Source organism: Oxyura jamaicensis, chromosome 21 (genome assembly GCF_011077185.1).
Source record: "Oxyura jamaicensis isolate SHBP4307 breed ruddy duck chromosome 21, BPBGC_Ojam_1.0, whole genome shotgun sequence".
NCBI lineage: Eukaryota > Metazoa > Chordata > Aves > Anseriformes > Anatidae > Oxyura > Oxyura jamaicensis.
Window position 1 is genome coordinate 3288143 of NC_048913.1, and position 19160 is coordinate 3307302.

Sequence of the window (19160 nt, forward strand, 5' to 3'; positions counted from 1 at the left end):
ATATAACACGGCTAAATGTGCAAGGCACAGCTGGGGAGGGAGGGAGTTATGGGACCGGCGGTGGGGGTTTTGTTGAGCCCTGGGTTTAGTCTTTGCAGCTGATCTCCTTCTCTTTCTGGAGAATGACTTTATAAAAAGCTTGGCTGGTTTCTGGCTTGCACCTGTGAGATCAACATTGTTTTTAAAAGGGATGGTTGTTAATGTGGTAGCAGTGGTCTCATTTTCTGTAATTTTTCTGTAGTTTCTGGCTGGCTGCTTTCTGCAGAAGAACGAAACACATCATTGCTGGTGTTCCAGTTCACACCTTCTCTTTATACCAGCTGAAAAAAAGAGGAGGACACACACAGAACATAGAAGTTTAGCTTTTATTTCCTTTTTATGTGTTTGAAGTTGTCAAAACCTTCTTGCTCTGCAGTGGCTCAGCGTGTTTATCCGTGGTGGTCGAAGAGCTGCACATGTTAGGTTGGGAGACGGTTTGTTGGCAAGTCTTTTTAGGCAACAAGGCAACTTTTCTTTTGGAGCAACCAAGTTTTTTGGAAGAGGCATCCATCTCTTTGGTGGGGCTGTGCCTAAAGTAGCTGGCACTGTCCATGTGTGGCCGCAGGTACCGTCCCATGCACAGCCCAGGTCTGAGCTTCAGGAGTTGCTTCTGGCTGAGGTCGGCAGCATCCTCGTTGTAGAGCAGCACGAAGTGGCTGCGTGTCTCCAAAGGCAGCACGCTCCGGCCTTTCAGGCACTTGTTGAAGATCTCAAGAACCAGATCTGGAAGAGAAGCTTCAGTTACGAGGTGGTCTGAGCACCCTGGGGGCAAAGTGCACCTGAGTGCATCATGTCTGCCCACGAGGCAGCTGCGCACGATGCAGCTGTGTGTGGGGGCCAGGAGGGAAGTGGTTTCCAGCCTGTGATCTGTGGCCTCCACGGACTATTAAGACAATGAAAATAAAAACACAGCCCCATGCTCGTCTTGCATTCCCTTCAGCCAGCTTCAGCACCACAGGCAACACTTTAGGGAAATGGTAGGGAAAATATTATGGAGCTGTTGACAGTGCAATACAGAATATGAATAACCCCTCAAATTAAATGCAGATATGTACAGCAAGGTAACTGTATTTATGAAAGAAAGCACGAGTAGGCTGTCACCAATACTTATCATGCAGAGAGAGATGCTCCCTTTACTGCTTCTCCTTATGCATATGGAGAAAAACACAGAAAAACAGGGGTGAAGGGGACCTTGAGAGGCTTTCTGGTACACCACTCCAGGCAGGACCACTTGTAGTTAAGGTACATCAGGCTGCATAAGGGTTTTTTCTGTCTTTGTACAGTTCATGTAACAGTTGTCAGCTGAATTGGTGAGGCACAGTGGGAGCTACAGCTGCACTGAGCACTGCTGCCGCTGCGTAAGGCACGTTGCACAAACTGACCGCAGTTCTGTGCACGCAGAGCAACAAGCATAGAGAAAATGTGCAGGTGCACCTACAGGGTCACGTATGAAGAGTTAGTCTTTTGTACATAAATATATAAGAAAGCATTTCTAAAAGTAATTAGAACAACAATAAAAAAAAATTACATGGCTAATGAGACCTTAGCTTTTCTGGGTCTGCGTCATGTAGAAATTTCAGTGCTTTCCATATGGCATGCACCCAGCAGCAAGATATCTTTATTCCAAGGCTATTTTGCAGCTACAACTGATATCAACAAGGATCTCCTCCGACAAGCAGCAGAGTGATACCATCATCTGCTCCAGCCACCCTGTGATTTGCTCGCTTACCAAGACTCTCGTAGACCACAATGGGGATGATGTCTCTCAGGACTTTGCAGTTGGTGTGCAACGCGGGGTTCGCGTTCATCTCCAGAAGCCAGACCTAGGAAAGATGAACATCAATTGGGAAAGCAGGCTGGATCCACTCACAGTCACAGCAATGCCATTTTACTGGCTTAGCAAACCCCTGGAGATGTAAGAATACAAATAAATCCTAACAAGATGTCCCGGCACAGAGTGCAGGTAAGACAGCATTTTCAGAAGGACTTGAATTCAATTTTGCATGCATGTTGTTACTTGAGAACAACACTACGTATTTTGTGTTTCCAGATGATAGTCTTTAGATTAAACTCCTGCTCTATAGGCATGCAAAGGCACCATGTCTCTTAACGTACTAATTTCTGTAGTGGTTTTGAGTTGAGTTTTTTGAATAATGTGAAAGTTACAAGGAATCTAGGAATCATGTTTTGATTTGGGGTGGAAATGGGGTCAGAACCGAGGAAATGGCACTGAGTTCTCAATCAACCCTTGGCCTTGATTTCCTGGGTAAGCATTGGTTCTAGGTAGGAGCCACAGAAGATACTCATTTTGTGTATCCACACAAGTTTAATCTCTATTTCCCTTTGACATGCCAAAGTATGCAGCTCCTAGCTGCAGCATGTGATGGTCCAGTTACAAATCTCTGTGAAACCAAACAGTTGCCTTGAATGTAATTCTGTTTACTATTTCTTTTCCCTGCCATGAAAGAAACTCATCTGTTCAGTTCCTGCCTTCGCCATATGGTGCTGCATCTTGTATAGAAGATGTATAGGAATTACTTGATGTTTTTTTTTTTTTTTTCCGGATAGTTAATCAAGCAACAACCCTAGGCTATTTTTTTTTTTTTTTTAAAATATATATTTTTTCTCTACTCATTTTTTTTGTTTTTTTTTTTTTTTTTTTCCCTAAAGCAGCAATGAGTTTGCCTGCAAGTAACTGTGAAATGTGGGTGGTAGATTTTGGCAACATGGTAGCTTTCACTTTCGCACTTTGTTTTTGCTGAGAATAAAATACAACAATAATTTTCGCTTCTTTGAAATACTGTATTGAAACAAATGAAAAGACTGATAAGTGAGGGTGGTGAAATGTCTTTTGTTATTTTCCAGAGGGGAACTGGGGCAGCCGCTCAAAAATAACCTGCTCTGCAGATGCCAACAGAGGGCACCTACGTTACATTCATTTTTCTTGGCAAACTCTTCTGAGTAAATTTCCTTTTTCCTATTAAAAGTTCATAGGGTTTTCTGCTGACAGATAAACTCAACGAACCTTTGTAATTGTCTTGACTAGGTTTTGGTTCCTTCTTCAAAACAAACCAAACTGAAGAGCAGGAGGAAGTGTTCCCATCTATCAGACTGTGCATCTTTTACGTTGCGCTACTTAAGTATTTCACAGGTTTTTAAAATGCTTTCAGCAACCAGGACAGGTTAAGAAATACTTTTTGTTCTATTTTAGGGAAAGCAGAGAGAATAAAGCCAAGATCCAGCATATCCATGTGACTACCTGCAATGTTCGCGGGGAGCTGTGTACAATTAAAACACCTGAGCCTCCTCCCTGCATCTGGTATGCAGGTGCCTTGCTCCAAATTTGATAGCAAACACATGGCAAAGGAACCAAAACCTAGAAAATCTGTTCTTGACCTCCTAACCGTAGATTATCCTTTTTCTTTAGGCTTTCCAAGTGATGAGAGCAATATTGGTACTTGGGCAAGCAGTGCTGCTCTGGATGCTGCTGGTGGTGACAAGGTTGCTGCTCCCTGGACCATACCAGCACAACTGCACGTCAAGTCATCACAGGTAGGTTTAAAAACTTTAAATAGCAGGATTTTTCCACAGGCCCTCAAACAGCATGCCAGCTGCAGCCTCTAAGTGCATTACACCAGGATCTGAGGTCTCATTCCTTCTTCTTTGTATAGGGCCAGATGCAGCATGAGCAGTTCCTGCAGAGGCTGGCTGTAACGTGCTCCAAGCCCCAAGCCATCCGCAGCAGGGCTGCCTTGTTCTGCGTTCCTGTAGCAGCAGGTGTCCTGGGGGCCTGACCTCTGGCTGGAGCTTTAAGCAGCACAGAAATGTCAGTCGGAAACAGGAATAAAATAACTTGTTCTGTGCCCTGTGTGGTGTGGGCACATCCAGCTCTGCAGCATCCTTGTGGTACTGGGGCAAATGAAAAGCCGTGTGGTTCCAATCCAAGGAACCAGCCCTTCTTTAGCAAGGGATTTGAGGGTTATCTTTTTTTTATGTACATCTATCACAAATTGGCAAACGGCTTATCTATATTCAGTCTCTTCTCTTCATGATGGATAGCTGAGTACCTTTATGGCTGATGAAAAATTTACACATCTTATCTTCCCAGCATTTCTTTGGAGAAGCCCTTTTGCACCACTGATGCAATGCTTTCTGAAAACAGGTTCCTTGGGCATTTAAATGGCAGTGTCCAAAGCGCTGTGTAGTGGCTTGGGCATTTACAACACAACACAAGGAAGCTCAAAAAAAAAAAAAAAAAAAAAGAGAGAGAGAAAGAAAAAGAAACGGTAACAGTAAAACCACATCCATCACTTCTTCTCTCTTCTTCAAAGTACTTTGTTCTTCTCAGCCTCCATATGAACATGCAAAGCTCTACAGAAAGCTGTGGTTTCTCTGCAGGCCCAGCTTTCATTATTTGTGCTTCTGGGAACTCTGAGGCAGGAAAGCACCTTCCAAGGACTGGGCCAGGATGCTGCAGAGTTTTCAAGAATTACTAGGAGTGATATTGGGGGCATTTGTATCTCAAATAAGGAAGAAGGAAGAACATGAGGAGCTCTAGGACTGAACACAAGACCACGTTAAATCAATGTAAAGCAAAGTGCACATGCCCTCAAATAGGATGCCAGGGAGCATAAGGCTGTTGTGTATTACAGGTGGAGAGGGCCGGATGCAGACCAGGAATTGTAATGGTAACCCACAGAAGACTGAGAGTTCGCTGCAAGAGCAGTGTTAAAAAATAAAAATGTTGGTTTATTGCTCCCCAGTGGAACATGGACAAAGCTATGCTTAAATAAATGCCTAAATTTCCACTTTACCCTCTCTCAAATGCATGTTCCAGGTTCCAACTGACTCTATCACCACGAAGCGTCCAGAAATCTTCATCATTCTTACTGATAGCACTTGTCAAGAAACATATTTTATCTCTCCCTATGTAAAATGCATGGGGATGTAATGGTCTTTAAATACTCAAGTTTTTAACAAGCCAGGTAGGGACTGCCACAATAGAGTGACACTGGATCTTCTATGCTACTTAAAGTTTACACAGCCGGGACTTTGCATGCCAACATTGCAAAAGACAATTGCCTCTGAAATTCGAGAAGCACCACTTTCTGTGTCTTTCCCATTTACTCCTCCTTGCCATTGACTCCCCAGACAAAGGAGGCTATTGTCTGGGCGCTGCATACATTAATTCCATTCTTTCATAGGGTTTGCTGTTCCCACTGCCCTTTGCTGGAATATGTTTGAGTTCCTTTCTGCTTTAGCAACAGCAGAATCTGCCAGATGGCTTTCTGTTATGTTTAGATCAGGTGGGTTTTGAAGGCCTGTCTGCTCTGAAAGCAGCTCAGTCACTGTATTTAGCATTTCCCTTTCCCTTTCTTCTGGCTTTTCTTGCCTGGGTTTCATTCACGAGCTTGAGCTGTAATTCTAGCAGGTTTTATAGACTCGGCGGGCTGACCTATTGCTAAATGCTAAACCTACAATGAACGTGGAGGTGCTGATGCTGACATGGGGATCGATAATGACTGATTCTGCCGTGTGCTGAAGGCGAGTCCTTTCTTGGATACTCAGCTCGTGTAAATCAGTATACTCCACGTGACATTAGCGGCATTACAAAATCATTTATGCTGGCTGATTGCCTGTCATGTTTGGTTTCTGGAGAGATAAACAACCTGAGTGGACATTAAAATTCCAATATGTTTGCTATCAACTGAGTGGACATCACGATGCCCATGCTTCTCACTGTGAACTCCACTTTACCAAGAAAATTCTGCACAGAGCAGTTTCTGCTGCAGTAAATATTTTTCTCCCCCTCCTGAGCTGTTAATGCCAGGGTTTATCTGTGCAGCAGATGTGCAGGCTGTATAGGTGCCATGTCTTGATGCTGGACAATGGAACTGGGAAAGAAATAAATAAATCCTGCACTTCACAGCTGGCTGAATGGCTGCTCTATTTAATTCCTAGTGCCAAAGCCCGTGTCAACCATTCTACGCTGCTGGTATTAGACACCTGGACAATACCATACTTAGTATTTGGCAAAATTTTAGTCATACCTTGAAGTTTTCATCAATTAAAAAGTCGCAGCCAATGAGATCAAAGTAGCCCAGTTTGCGATCCAGTTTGTGCTTGGCCGCCAGGAAGCACTGCAACATGATCTGCTGCATCCTTTTCTGAAAGACAGGGAGTGGGGATAACTGATCACTGTCAAGGCCAAGGGCACGGGAGTGACTGCAAATCACTGCTCTCCTCTTGGTTTAGGGACACTTTTTCTTCCCCTGCCTCTAGCAGAGCTTCCCTCTAGACTTGGAAGGCTGCCGTGTTTTAACACTGCATGCCTGTCCACTTTGAGTTGATGGAAGCCCCCTCTTTAAATTGGTTCTCCAGAAATTGGTGCACGTTAGGGATCTCAGCCCTTGTCCATTACTCAGAATGAGCTGTTTGTGTAATTTTTAGTGATGATCTTCAGCGATGCATCGTTAGACTCAGGCTGACGAGATGAAGTCTCATGCACTCAGATAATTTCTTTGCTGTGTTTCCTCTGTGAGACAGGAAGATGGTAAGAAGTCAGGCCAGCTGAGTCTTTCATCTCTCCTCCATGAGAGATCTCAGGCCCTGATATGCTTTTCATGTGGCAAAACCATGTCGAAAGTGAAGAGAGAGACCAAGCCAGACAGGGAAGAGACCACTGTAAGTGTAATCCCTTTGCAGGCTCTCTGATGTGTGAAAACCTTGGTTTTCAGTGCAGGACTGCAGTGCTGGTTGAGGAATGTGAAGGACAGAATTGCATTTTTATGCCAGCATGTACATTCACACTCTCCTTAACAGCAGTTTACCCATTTTATTAACCACTAAAATTAAAATCTGTGTGTCTTGATGTCTGTGTTTATCATCTGCAGGCAAATGGTTACCATGGGACCATCAATACCTCCTCGCTCGGTGCATACATCTCCTTAGGGACTCCACTGAAATGAAGGTTTTCCTCCCTACTCCAGTCACCCTAATTAGGCAGACTCTCACACCATACACTTGCTTGCACTCACAGTAAACACGGTGAAAACCCAGTCCTTGGGGAGGCCCTTGGTTTTCATGAACTTCTCATTAACGTAGCTGTTGAAGTGCTCCATCCGCCAAACCGTCTCGTCTTTCAGCTGGCTGTACAGGGAGTTCTTCTTCTGCATGTACTGCGAGGCGGGGGACAGAGCAAGGGGAGGATTAGGTTTCTGGCAGACACCAAAGCACCCCCAGTTTTTCCAAGGATCTGGAGTTGGGAAGAAGCCCAGGATCACGTTATTGACGTGGAGGGAAGAGAGCCCCTCACCAGCAGATCTAAATCTGAGCAGGTGCACGGGGAGTCACCTATAGCACTGCCCCAGAGACATGCCTGACACATGGACAGCACAGGGACAGCTATCCAAGCTCTCTGTCAAAGCAATGTTTTCCCTGTGTGCATGTATGATGTATCTGGATCAGTGCTTGGCAGATGGGGAGAGGTGTTTTCAAATCATAGCCATGATATTCTTTGGATTAAGCCTGGTTCCAAACAATTCCTCTCTTCCCCCGTCTCATTAACCCCTAGGTCAGCTGGAGCTTATCACTCCTGGGGTAGGAGGGGAACAAGGGCAGAATCAACTGAGACTCGAAGCCTGGCCTATTACCAGCTGCTCCTGTAAATTTTGTTTCCCTCCTCCCAGCAGGAACCTAGGTAATTTATGTTCTGCTTATAAACGCCTATCCTTTGTTTAATATCGCTTGTGCCATGGGATCCTACCCAAGCACCTGAATTCCCGTGTGGATAGCTCTCTACCTGAGCAAACAAACTATTCCAGGAAAACAAGCAGTGTACAGATAATAGCATATATTGCAGGAAGCAGCTATAATCTGCTGTCCTGAACTGTGCTCCTACAGGAACTGTAAAATTCAGCAAGAACTGAAGTGGGCTTCTCTCTTAGCTCCCTAATGCATATTTTGCCCATTTTCAGAACACAGGGAGAGGGGCTTTAAAAGCAAAACGTTTTTTCCCTTCCAGTTCTTTTCAAACTCTTCCACTGGGGTCAGTCCTAACTACTGAAGTGCCTCATGTGAAGGACAAAAACTCAGGTAGTTTTAAATAAGAAAGGCTTTTATTTTGTATGATGAGGTGGGATGGGAATATGAGCCAAAGCAGTCTTGGTGTGTAAATCTCATTTGAGAGGCCAAGGTGGAGATATAAGAATGATGGCTTTTGGAGAACCCATCTGCATCTTACATCATTATGATTATCACATTTAAGCACAGCAAAATCCTTTAAGATCAGCAAAATCCTTAGCCAAGACTTAAGGCTCTTTTGTGCTAGGTAGCCACAATCAAAGGCTTCTTCTCTACAGATATATGAGAAAAAAATGGCAGGAAGAAGAGGTCCGGGGAAGGAAATTGTCAGCATAAGCAGAAAATTGGTCCATGGCAGAGAGTACTACTACTATTCAGCCTCCATTTCATGGGTGCAAAACTTTTGCATTCACGAGACATATTTTCAGCCTTTAAAAGCTTTTTTTTGCTTCCCTTCTCTGTCAGCCCCTCCTCTCCTTCTTCTGAACTAAGTGAACTTGGTTTACCTGGTTGGTGAGATGAACGGTCAGATCGTCAGACACGGCATTGTAATTGGTGCAGGTCAGGCGGACATAACCCTGGGCAAAAAACAACACATAGGGTGCTGTGCAAGCAATGAGGAGGTAAGACCGGACATCAAACTTCTTCCCTTCCAGGAGCAGAGGCTGGTGGATGTACCTGTGAGGGCAACGCAAGACATGTCGCCAACAGGCAGCCATAATGCGCGGCAGTTCAAAGCTCGCCCCAAACCCCACGGCCAGTTCATTTCACACCACAGAACAAGGATGTTTGTCCTTATTTCAACATTTCTTAAGGTGAGGGGCAGCAGAGGGCGCTCAGAAGAGAACCTAGAAGTGCTAGGAATGGATTCCAGAGGAACAGAAGCTGTGCTGAGTCTCAGAAGGTAATTAAAGATTTACTAATATTTACTGGAGAATACAGAAAGTTTGTCTGAACACAAAGAACCCTTAATGCAGCACCACTGCTTTTACTGCCAGTCTGATGTCATCTGGGAATTGTTTCCTTTTATCATCAAAGTTTGCTGGATGCTTACACAAATACCAAGAATATGCTGTTAAAACTATCAGTGCTAACAAACAGTTTTCAAAGGTGTATAGAGCCTCATTATTCACAGCTTAAGCCAGTTCCTTGCTATTAGAAATCAAGATGAGCACTAAGGTAGGGTAGCTTAAACTAGTCTCTAGTTTAAATAACTTTGTGCAAGGCTTTTGTCATGTACAGAAAGGTAGCACCTGGCCTTTTGAAGCCCTGCTTAAATTTCCAGACGAAGGTAAACCCTTTCTGATGGCAAAAATCTGCCTTGAAAGGACTGAAGTGCAGATGCAAGATGGACTAACCAGAGAAACAGCCTCTCTCCCACAAAATGAAATCCCAGATGTCGATGGGAAGATGTGGTATAAATATATTAAACATCTGCAGAACAAAATAATGCACTGGTGCTAGTATGGCTTAAGTAAGCGCACTACTCACACGTGGATTCCCAGGCTTCGATCTCTACCTTTGCACTATTCTCGCCTGGGGAGCCCTGCACTGCCCCCTCTTGCTGGGCAGGTCTCCCACCGAGCTGTGGAGCTTGGCTTGAAGGGTGTTGGCAGCACCGGGATTTTTAAGGAGGAAAATTCCTCGGCCTTGGTTAGAGCAGCTTGGTTTGCAGATCCAAATCTGTTCTTCTGCAGAGAGAACGAATCTGTTATAGTGACCTGTGGGGTGTGGAACACCGGTGTGCCAGTTGGTGGGCTCTGAAAACTGCTCGCTTCAACGAGTGAGCACACACAAGCATCACTGATGGACATCAGTGGTTATTACTGTGGCTACATTAACAAACTTCTGAGAGGAACACATAGCTATTTAAATTGGTTTCTGCCATGACGAGGGCAATTCACCTTTGCAAATGTCAAAAAAGGCATTTCTCTCATCTTTTAGGTCCAGGCGAAAAGATTCTGGAAAGAATTCTTCCATCTTCAGTAACCTATGGGAAAATCAAATACACGTTGAATGCCCTATCCAACATGTTCATTCCACTGTTACTTTCAGAAAGGATTCTTGCAAGAGACTTGAGACTTTTTTCCTTCTTGTTGTGGTTTTGTCATTTTTTGTCATTCCATACACCGTCAAGAATATATTTTAACCTTAAGATATTCTCCATATGCTCATTTTTTTTGAAAAGTGAGATGGCTGCAGGTAACCGTGATGTAGGATTCCCATTAGTTTTTGTTCTTGTTGTTGTTTGCTTCTATGGATAGATCAGCAATATAGGACCAGAGACGGCAATAAACTGCTTTTACATTTACAGTCTCTCTGCCACAAGAGGTTGTGACCTTTTCAGTAGGAGAAGGCACCCAAAAGAGGGGAATTATTGCGACCACTATCTTTGGAGACCTGTTCTTCGTACAACTCCAGATATTTCAATCTTTAATGTAGGTACTTTGGAGGAGGGGAGATGGGAGGAGTAGGCGGAAGGGTGGGGAGGATGATTTTCCGGACAATAAGGAAAATAAAACACCATATACTTTGTGTCCTGTACTGTTATGCATCCAGAAGAAACTGCTCCTTTATTTATGTGCTGTCACTTTGGATTGGCCTAAGTTTCTGCTCAGGGTTCAAGGAGGTGAGAGTTCTTACTTGGAATTAGAGCTCCTGCCGACCTTTTTCATCACCCGCTCTTGCTCTCTCAGGCAGGATAAAAGCCCTATCTTACTGGTGAGGACTGTGTTGTTGGGGATCTGGTAGAGAAGCTGTTCACCTGTACGAGGAAAAAGAAAAATAAAAAAATAAAAAAAAATAATAAAAAAAAAACTTGTTCTCATTTAAAAAAAAAGCTTGTTCTCATTGCCCCATGCAGGAGAATGTGGAGAATGAAGCTGACCAGGTCAATGCTATCTCTCACTACTCAGAGGTGGCTCGGCCCTGGGATGTCCAGATGCACTGATGGAACTGAGGGTAGAGAGCAGCTCAAAGAGCTGGCTGTCAGCACACCAGAGGTGTTTGGCTTTTAGGGACTCTCTTCTCCCTAGAAGAGCCTGGGGCGTATGGGGTGACCCATCTTGAGCTTTGCTGCTTTTCCTACATGTGCACAGTTCCTTTTCTCTGCTTGCCTGGAAAAGGCCATGGGGCTGCCCCTGGACATGGGGCACTCTCTGCATGCAGAGCTTTGCCCAGTGCTCACGAGGTGTCAGAGCAGCCCGCTCGCTGCTCCGGTGCTGCAGGGCAGCCTCAGCCCTACTGCTGCCTGCGGGCCCCAATCCACAGAGGGAGGGCCGCCTTTCAGAAGTGATTATGACGCTTTGTGTTTAATTCATTTCAATGGTATCTTTTCTCCCAAAGCTGCTCTCTTGTCTAAAACCCTTTCTTTAATCACCATGGCAATCCAGCTCCGATATCCCCGCCGAGGTCTGCCAACGAGTTGAGGTTACCTGGTTCTCCTACCCCGCAGGTGACCTCCTCTGCCCCGGGAGTCACAAGTCCAGCATTCTCAAGTTTTTTCCCACTGCCCTCTCCCACTCAAGACCCACTGGCACCTCTACCTTCTTTGAAATGGTAATAGGTCTCTCGGCACTTGATCTCACACCATTTCAGCGCGTAATCCTGTCTTCTGTTGTCATAGATACGCTGCCAGCCTCTGCGCTGGCAATAGATGCTCACACTGCGTATGGAAAACAAAATAGCAAAGTAGCCTCCCTTCCAGTAACAAAGACTTACTTAGCTCCTGTCCCTTGAACTCCTTACAGTTTTCCCTGCGAGCCTGACCTAACACCCCCAGGAGTCCCTGGGTGGGGGATAAGGTGGGAAACATTAATTAGGGTAGCTGCAAGTGGACCTGGATGCTAAAGACATGGTGATTTTGCAGCACTAATGAGATCTTGCACCATTCCAGCAGGGTTATTTCAATCAGGATGCACGAGGTACCGGTGGAATAGGAATGATTTGCATTGCGGTCCAGTCTTAGTAAGGCACCTCTCTGCTGAGCAGCACAAGGAGAGATGACAAGTAGCAACAGAAAAAGCTGTTTGCAGACAAAGCTATGGAAATGCAGCAAGGAGCATGCTGTTTACAGCAGCCATTCTGTGCTGCTTGCTGGTGATGACATCTAGAGAAGAGTGTCAATATGCTGGAAAGGAAAAGATGAAACTTCTGATCTGACAGTTTTCCTTGGGCAGAAATCCCTTCTTACTTTTTGCTTGTTTTGCATTTAGCACAACAGAATGTTGATCAACAACAGTGGTGCCTAGCTCTGGTGATGATGCTAGCAGATCTGCTACGTGGAGTAGCTAAGTGATTTCTGAACAGCCCAAACAGATAAACTTTCATCAAATAAACAGAATTATTTCATTTCTTTGCATAGAGATAGCAGTTAGCTATTTTACCACAGCTATTCTTCCATGTGCTTTCATATATTTTCACAGTATTCATATGAATCTGCTGAGAGGACCTACTTACAGTCCAGCTCCATTGGATCCACTGATATAAAAATAAGGTCCTGGTCCCTTTGGCACCTCTCGTATCGCTTCTTCTGGCTGTATTTCTCGAGGGCATGCCTTACCACATGTTCTGTTCTCGTGAGGCTTGGTTTCATCAAGCTCCAGTTCAGAGGTTGTAGAAATAGCTGCAAAAATGAAATTTGAGAAACTTCAGATGATCTGGGATCTTCTCCATAAAATGCACATGTAAAAAGGCAGCTGTTACAGAATAAAACACTGTAAGTCAAAATAAAATTGACTTTATAGCTATTGCAGTCTTAAAACAATTCAGACATTATTGCTAACGTAACCTGATGGTGCAATCAGGTGGTATATTAAGTGGAAAACTGCCATAAACTGAGCAGAAATCAGCAATTCTGATGGAGCGCTATAGGAAAACCTCACTGACTACCAGGTCTCGGTGGCTGGGGGGCAAAAAAAAAAAAAAAAAAAAAAAAAAAAAAGGCAAGAAGTGCCTTCCAATACGTGATAGCCATACACTGTAAATTGAAACAGATTTCTTTAATTTTTTTAAAGCCAACAGGAATTTTGACAAGCCCAGGATGTGACAGCTCTGAGGTCCCCAACAGGCAGCCATGAAGTGGAAAGGCATATTTGAATTGTGGTGACAGTGACTGAAGGGGTGGGAATGAAAAACACCCTGCTTTAAATTGGAAACTAATCATGTCAGAGCTTGCCATGGTTCTGTTGCTTATTCTCAGCTTCCAGGGCTCAGAAGCTGATGAATATGTGGGACATAATCATTTTTTCGATACAAAGTTAATGGGATCTGCCTAATCTGTAAAGTGCTGCTGTGTCATTTCTGGAGGAGAATGAGAGCGCTTGTATCTGGCTTTAGCAGTGGTGAAGAACTTTGACTTGTTGCCCTTCTAGGAATGATAAACCAGGCTGAAAATGTCAGTTGCAGATCTTCCTCTTTATTATTTTTTTTTCTTGTATAATGCACAGCAAATGAACAGCTCATGACTACTTGTATAACTCACTTTGGGTTATTGAGACCCAGATCACTAGCCAGACATCTACGAAAATCACTTGAAGGCCTAACACTTCCAGGGGCTGAGATGCTATGCCTCCATTTTCTATTGCATGTGCCTAGGAACAGACAAAAAAGTCTCCTCCCCCCTCATGCTGCTCCCCCTGGATCGGGGTGGTAGCAGGGAAGGAGGCAGCAGGAAGCCAGCAGATGACAAGACTGGAGTTATCTACCCTTTGGACTGCTCTTTTGTCATTGTTTTCTGTATTACATCCCGTGATCGCTTGAGTAAAACCTACTAACTCAGTGACAAATCTCCTTTAAAGCAAAGGTATTGGGCATTGGTATCTCATGTTTTACAAGCATTTGTTTTATGTCTTCTTTGCGCTCCTCTATGAGTGGAGTGCACCAGGTGCAGCCATGCGGTTTCCCACCAGGCTCACACACTTGGCTCAGTTTATTTTGGAATACACAAAGTCGATTGCAAACTCTTTGAGGCAGGACCCACTTGAAATTTCTACTTCTACTTGCCACCAAGGGGCTCTGACAGTAAAAGCCCTTAGTGTTGCAAACTACATCATTATCCATGCTACTATATTATTATTATGCTAAGTGTCAGGCCAATTAAGTGGCATGCAGGAGAGCTCAGCTGCTTGCAGCACGTGGAAGGTTGTGCCTCCCCGCCAGCTGCTGGCATCTTCCAGCTTAGGTTGTTGCCCTCCTTAGCACCGTGTGGTACCGTGCGGCTCTTGCTACTCTTTGAGATGGGAATGTGAATATTTATTCATCTATTTTTAACATTTAATTGCTCGCTCATACCTCCTGTATGAGCTTATGTCCCTTAGCATCCCTCTCCTTGCTTGGATTACTAGATCACCTGGTTTAAGCAGTCCCATTTACCCTGGGGCGTGGGCACACAAACCATCCTGCAGTGCTCCAGGATGCTCCTCCATCAGTCTGAACACGTTCGTGTCTCTCCCTCTCTAATCTTTATACAGAGACCCAGGGGATGGGAGCCTCTTATCTTATTTTCTAATTATGGAACATCCCGGTGTTAAAGATGAATTTTCATTTCATTGAATCTGTTAATAGGTATTATTTTAGCATCCTTTTAGCCTTCATCTGCATGTTTAGCACCCTCAGACAGCTAATTGCTAGCAAGATAAGTGGAGCCAGGCTTTCCTAGTGCCCGGCCGTGCCCATTTCACCTTGGGCTGCACGCCCCATCAGCACAGTAAAACTAAATCTAATCATCATCTAATCATCATCAGACAAGCACTGCCCTAAAGCTTTCCTTTTTATTAAAGAGGTGTTCATTTGGGAAAAGAAAAAAAAAAAAAAAGTGGATTTGTACTGCCAATGCATGGAATTCAATTCAACAACAAATACATCAGAAAAATAATAATATTGTTTTAGTCATTGTAAAATTTATGGCCTCACAGCCAAATTATCTCTTAATATTTTTTTTATTTTTATTTTTTAGATGAACTGCTTGCTACTGGATAGGTTGTGGTTGTTTTTTTTTTTTCATGTTTTCAACAAAGCACTTACAAGGTAAGCATAAAATATTTTAATTTCACTAATGTTTGCCAGCCAATATTAATAATTTCAGTCTTGAATTATTTTAGAAGCAAAGTGGCTGATTTATATTCATGGGGTTTATCTGCAAAGGTATAAATTATGTGCAGTATGCCTGCAATCATGCCGTAGGTTAATGGCCAGCACATTAGTTGGTGTAAGAAGGTGCAGATCACTTCATATTGGTATCGGCTCAGATCCTGGGCATAGGATTTGGCATGATTAATAAAACCAAGGCTACAAGAATCACCTCTGCCAGCTGATAAGGCCTGAGCCCGTTGCTGTTTCCTTCCCTGTACCGTGGGGCTGGTGTTCTTCTGCCTCTTGGGGGGCACGGAGGCCATCTCGGTGCCCAGTCTGCAGAAGGAAAGATCGTAGTCAGCCCCTTGGCCAGCGCCACCGGGGATCTGGGATGGCTGCAGGGGGTCCTCTCCTTATTCCTATATGCAGCAGTGTCTAGTTTCTATGCACAGCTTCTGGGGGCGAGGGTTGGATTTCCAAGTCACCTCTGGAGGACAGGCCTGGAACATTCACTCCAAATGCCATAAAATAGATGAAAATGGCTGTTGAGCTGGGCAGTGTTGCCATTAGACAACACAAAAAGGTTTCAGCATCTTACTGACAAACCGCTCCGTGCCGTATCTCCACAGAGATCAGAGAGGCATTCTGCACAGCCACAACTTCTTGCCTTTCGGCCCCTTCTCTCTGGGCTGAAAATGAAATGAAACCACATTTTTTGCTAACAAAAAGTAGTGGGAATTCAAACCTTTGCTCAGCAGTTTCTAAACACTTTTGGAGAGCTTTAACTGCTCCCTGTCCTTCCTCCAGTTTGGAGAACTTGCACTTGACTTCTAGACAGGCCATGAACAGCTCCTAAAGAAAAAAAAACGTCCCGTGGCAGAGCAGGTTCGTTCTCTGGAAGAGTGCAGGCTGCCTTCTTTCATCGACTGAGGGGTGGTGGAGGCACGGCAGTGAGTGGCGGCTCAGAAACCCAACCTGCTGCTGCTCCGCGGAGCTCGAGATGCCATCGTGGAGGTCCAGGCAGGCTTCAGCACTCTGACCACGGGCCGAGCTCCTAGCAACAGCTGCCTGGCTACTGCTGGTAACCACACCAAGGGTTCTGGCTCTAAAAACGCGCAGGGATTTCCACAAACATGTGTGCTTTCAGATAAAGGCATCCAATGGCAGAGCTGCTGAGTAAATCGGCACGGGTGGCAGAGCAGAGCTGTGTAATAGAGCCAGCAAAGCCAGCTCTGCTCCCAAGCATTTGCTGCCTGGCACGCTTGTGCTCAGTCCTCTGTGGCTTTCCTCGATCTTCTGAAGGTCAGGCTTCACTTTTCTTGTGCCACCTCCAGACAGCAAACTGTGGAGGCTGGTTTCATCCTCCCCACTGCACAACCACCGATAGGACAACGGGTTAAATACCAGAACATATAGACTTTAAATAGCAGAATATATAGACTTTAAATACCAGAATATATATACTTCATCCATAGCGTGGCTTTCCTGGCAGAGTTTGCGCAGCTCAGCACTTTGTTGGACAGAGTACTGGAGTTGGTCCAGTACTGGAGGAAAGAGTTGCTAACGGGCTAAAATTCATGCTCTAAATCCTCCTGCTCCTTTAGAGGCAAATCCTTCTGCAAGCTCCTGAAGAGCATCTCAGAGGCCAAAAGCAAAATGCTGAATGCGGCAGCCCTCTAGAGCCAGCCAAATCCTCTGTGTGCCAAAGGCGAGGGCGCTGCATTGCCAAATGCAGCTGTGCAACAGAGCTGCAGCTGCAGCAGGGATCAGTGCTGACGTGTGCCTTTACATCGCCTGCTCCAGGCATCATCCTGCTGTGGCACCTGGTGCTGGTGGGACTGGGCAGGGGGCTCAGCCCCAGCCAGAGGGAATCCTGACCATCAGACATCCCCGGACGTGGGCACAGCTGTGGCACAAAAGACATAAATTCAGGCATACATAAAAATATAAATAAAAATAAAATAGATACAAAAATATATAATGTGAATTAAATGACAAATACAGAGATTTCTCCTAGAATTAGGTTATTGATTCCCTTGTATAGTTTTACTGTGCCACTGAGCTGCAGCTACGGCTGAGCTGAGCCTACAGTAATCAGGGATTAATCAGATGTAAAGGAAAAGAAAGGGAAGGCAAAAGGAGAATTCCCCACTTCATCCCAAACCTCATAAATTCCTATGTGTGATTCAATGAGTCTGAGGGTGCTGGGACAAGTATGGGAAAGGAACAACTCCATGGTTTCGGGTCGTTCCCCAAAATAAAATCCTTACCAAATGGAGTGCATCCATTGCTAGTTTTATGATGAAATGAAACATTTTATGACTTTGGCAAATTACTAAATTACTGTTTCTACAGGAGTCTCTCCTCCCTCACTTTTTTTTTTTTTTTTTTTTTTTTAATATCGAACTGTGAATTGTCTGAATGCAGTGAAAAGTGGCTAACACAATGGGACCTTGATTTTTTCTAGCAGCTGCTGCGTGCTACCAAACTAGCAATAATAAAGGGTTTTGACACTTACAGAGCCTTGGTCAATAATATAAAGATAGAAAAGCCTATTTAAGTACCCTTAAATTCCTATCTAAATACAGACTTTTCTGTCCTTCAGATGTAAGAGCGAAAATTAGCTTTTTGTGTGTGTGTGTGACCTTGGCTAGGTATACAGGAAGAGCTGGGTCATCTCCAGGGTTAGCACCAGAAGATAAAGCCTGGAAAGGTCTGCATTTACTGCCAGGCTTTCACACTTTCGTTTGTAGGCACAGCAGCTCAGTTACTGGTCTGCTCGGAGAACTTTGGCCACGTCTGCCTGCAGCACCTGAGCTGCTGAAATCTGCTCTGCGAGGAGGGGGAGCCCCGTCCACAGAGCAGCTCCTCATGACCGAGACCACAAGGAGGAAGAGTGAAAATCCAGCTAAAATAAAAATAAAAAAGATATATATATATATATTGAAATTTCTTATGTAGTAACAGCCCCTCTGCCCCAATAAAGCAGGGATGGGAAAAGCTGCTGGCAGGTGGGATTTGGCACAGCTTCCATCCCTCTCCGCGTTGGCCCAGCATCCTCCAACGTGGACGTGCCAAGGCAGCATGAATACGCTGGCACTCCTCCCCGGTGTCACAGTGACCTTCAGGAACATTCTCCGTCTGTTCCTGCTGGCGCACAATGCCCCGATTAGCTCCAACAGCTCCTGCAGGATCCTGTCCTCGCCTTACCTTCCACCTTCCTGGATTACCTCTGGTGGCCAACCCGGGCTTAATCTCCCTGGTCACACCGCAAGAGAACAGCGTGGGGTGGGAGGGCGGCCGTGTTGCAATCTGCACCATGGCAAATACTTTCAGTAAACGTTACACCCTCTAGGAAATGTTGCCTAATGGCAGAAGGGGAGCGGCCGACAGTTAGGGAGCTCAACGTGGGCTGCCTCGATTTTCCTCTGAGCACAGCATAAGGGAAGGGGAGAGTCATTACCAGAAAAGGTTTAAGTATTTATTTCTACATTGTATTTTGTGATCCTAACACAGGCGATTTTACACGTACTTTGGACACTTGGTTTCCTCCCTGTTTCTGTTTGAGTATATATATTACATATATATATTTTAATAATGAGCATTCATTACCAGAAAAAAAAAATAAAATTTTATTTGTACTATGTATTTTGTAATCCTAACACATATGATTTTACATGCACTTTGGACACCTGGTTTCCTCCCTGATTCTTTTTGAATATATATATATATAATGTGCTAACCTTGTGATTCAAAGAAGGCTACATCCCTTTGGAAGGGATGTCTGTTCCCCTTCCACCCATCTGCAGGAATGTAACACAGCGAGGCCTCTGAAATCTGCTGAGTTTTATAGAACTTGCCCAATAGGCTAAAAAGTCATTAGAGTAAGAAATAACAGCCCGAGTGATTGTATAATCCTTATTATGCTGGAAAACCAGGCCCAAAAAATACTGTGCAATAGAAAAGAA

At 44.6% G+C, this 19160-nt stretch overlaps 1 protein-coding gene across 4 annotated transcripts; it reads right to left on the bottom strand.

The window, feature by feature from the left end:
• Positions 1-18: 18 nt before the first annotated feature.
• TTLL10 (tubulin tyrosine ligase like 10) lies at positions 19-17093 on the bottom strand. Of its 4 annotated transcripts, none has more exons than XM_035344918.1 (12): positions 16657-17093; positions 15422-15528; positions 12580-12745; positions 11667-11785; positions 10765-10885; positions 10026-10111; positions 9641-9812; positions 8628-8799; positions 7077-7217; positions 6090-6206; positions 1769-1862; positions 19-762 (listed from the first exon to the last, which is right to left on the bottom strand). In XM_035344918.1, exons 1-12 carry the CDS (start codon positions 16659-16661, stop codon positions 377-379), a joined length of 1686 nt encoding a protein of 561 aa, XP_035200809.1. In that variant the 5' UTR covers positions 16662-17093; the 3' UTR covers positions 19-376. The 4 variants fall into 4 exon arrangements, with proteins under 4 accessions (XP_035200809.1, XP_035200808.1, XP_035200807.1 ...); XM_035344917.1 differs by lacking the exon at positions 16657-17093 and adding an exon at positions 15938-16368 and having other exon boundaries at positions 9641-9809; XM_035344916.1 differs by lacking the exon at positions 16657-17093 and adding an exon at positions 15938-16368.
• Positions 17094-19160: the final 2067 nt, after the last annotated feature.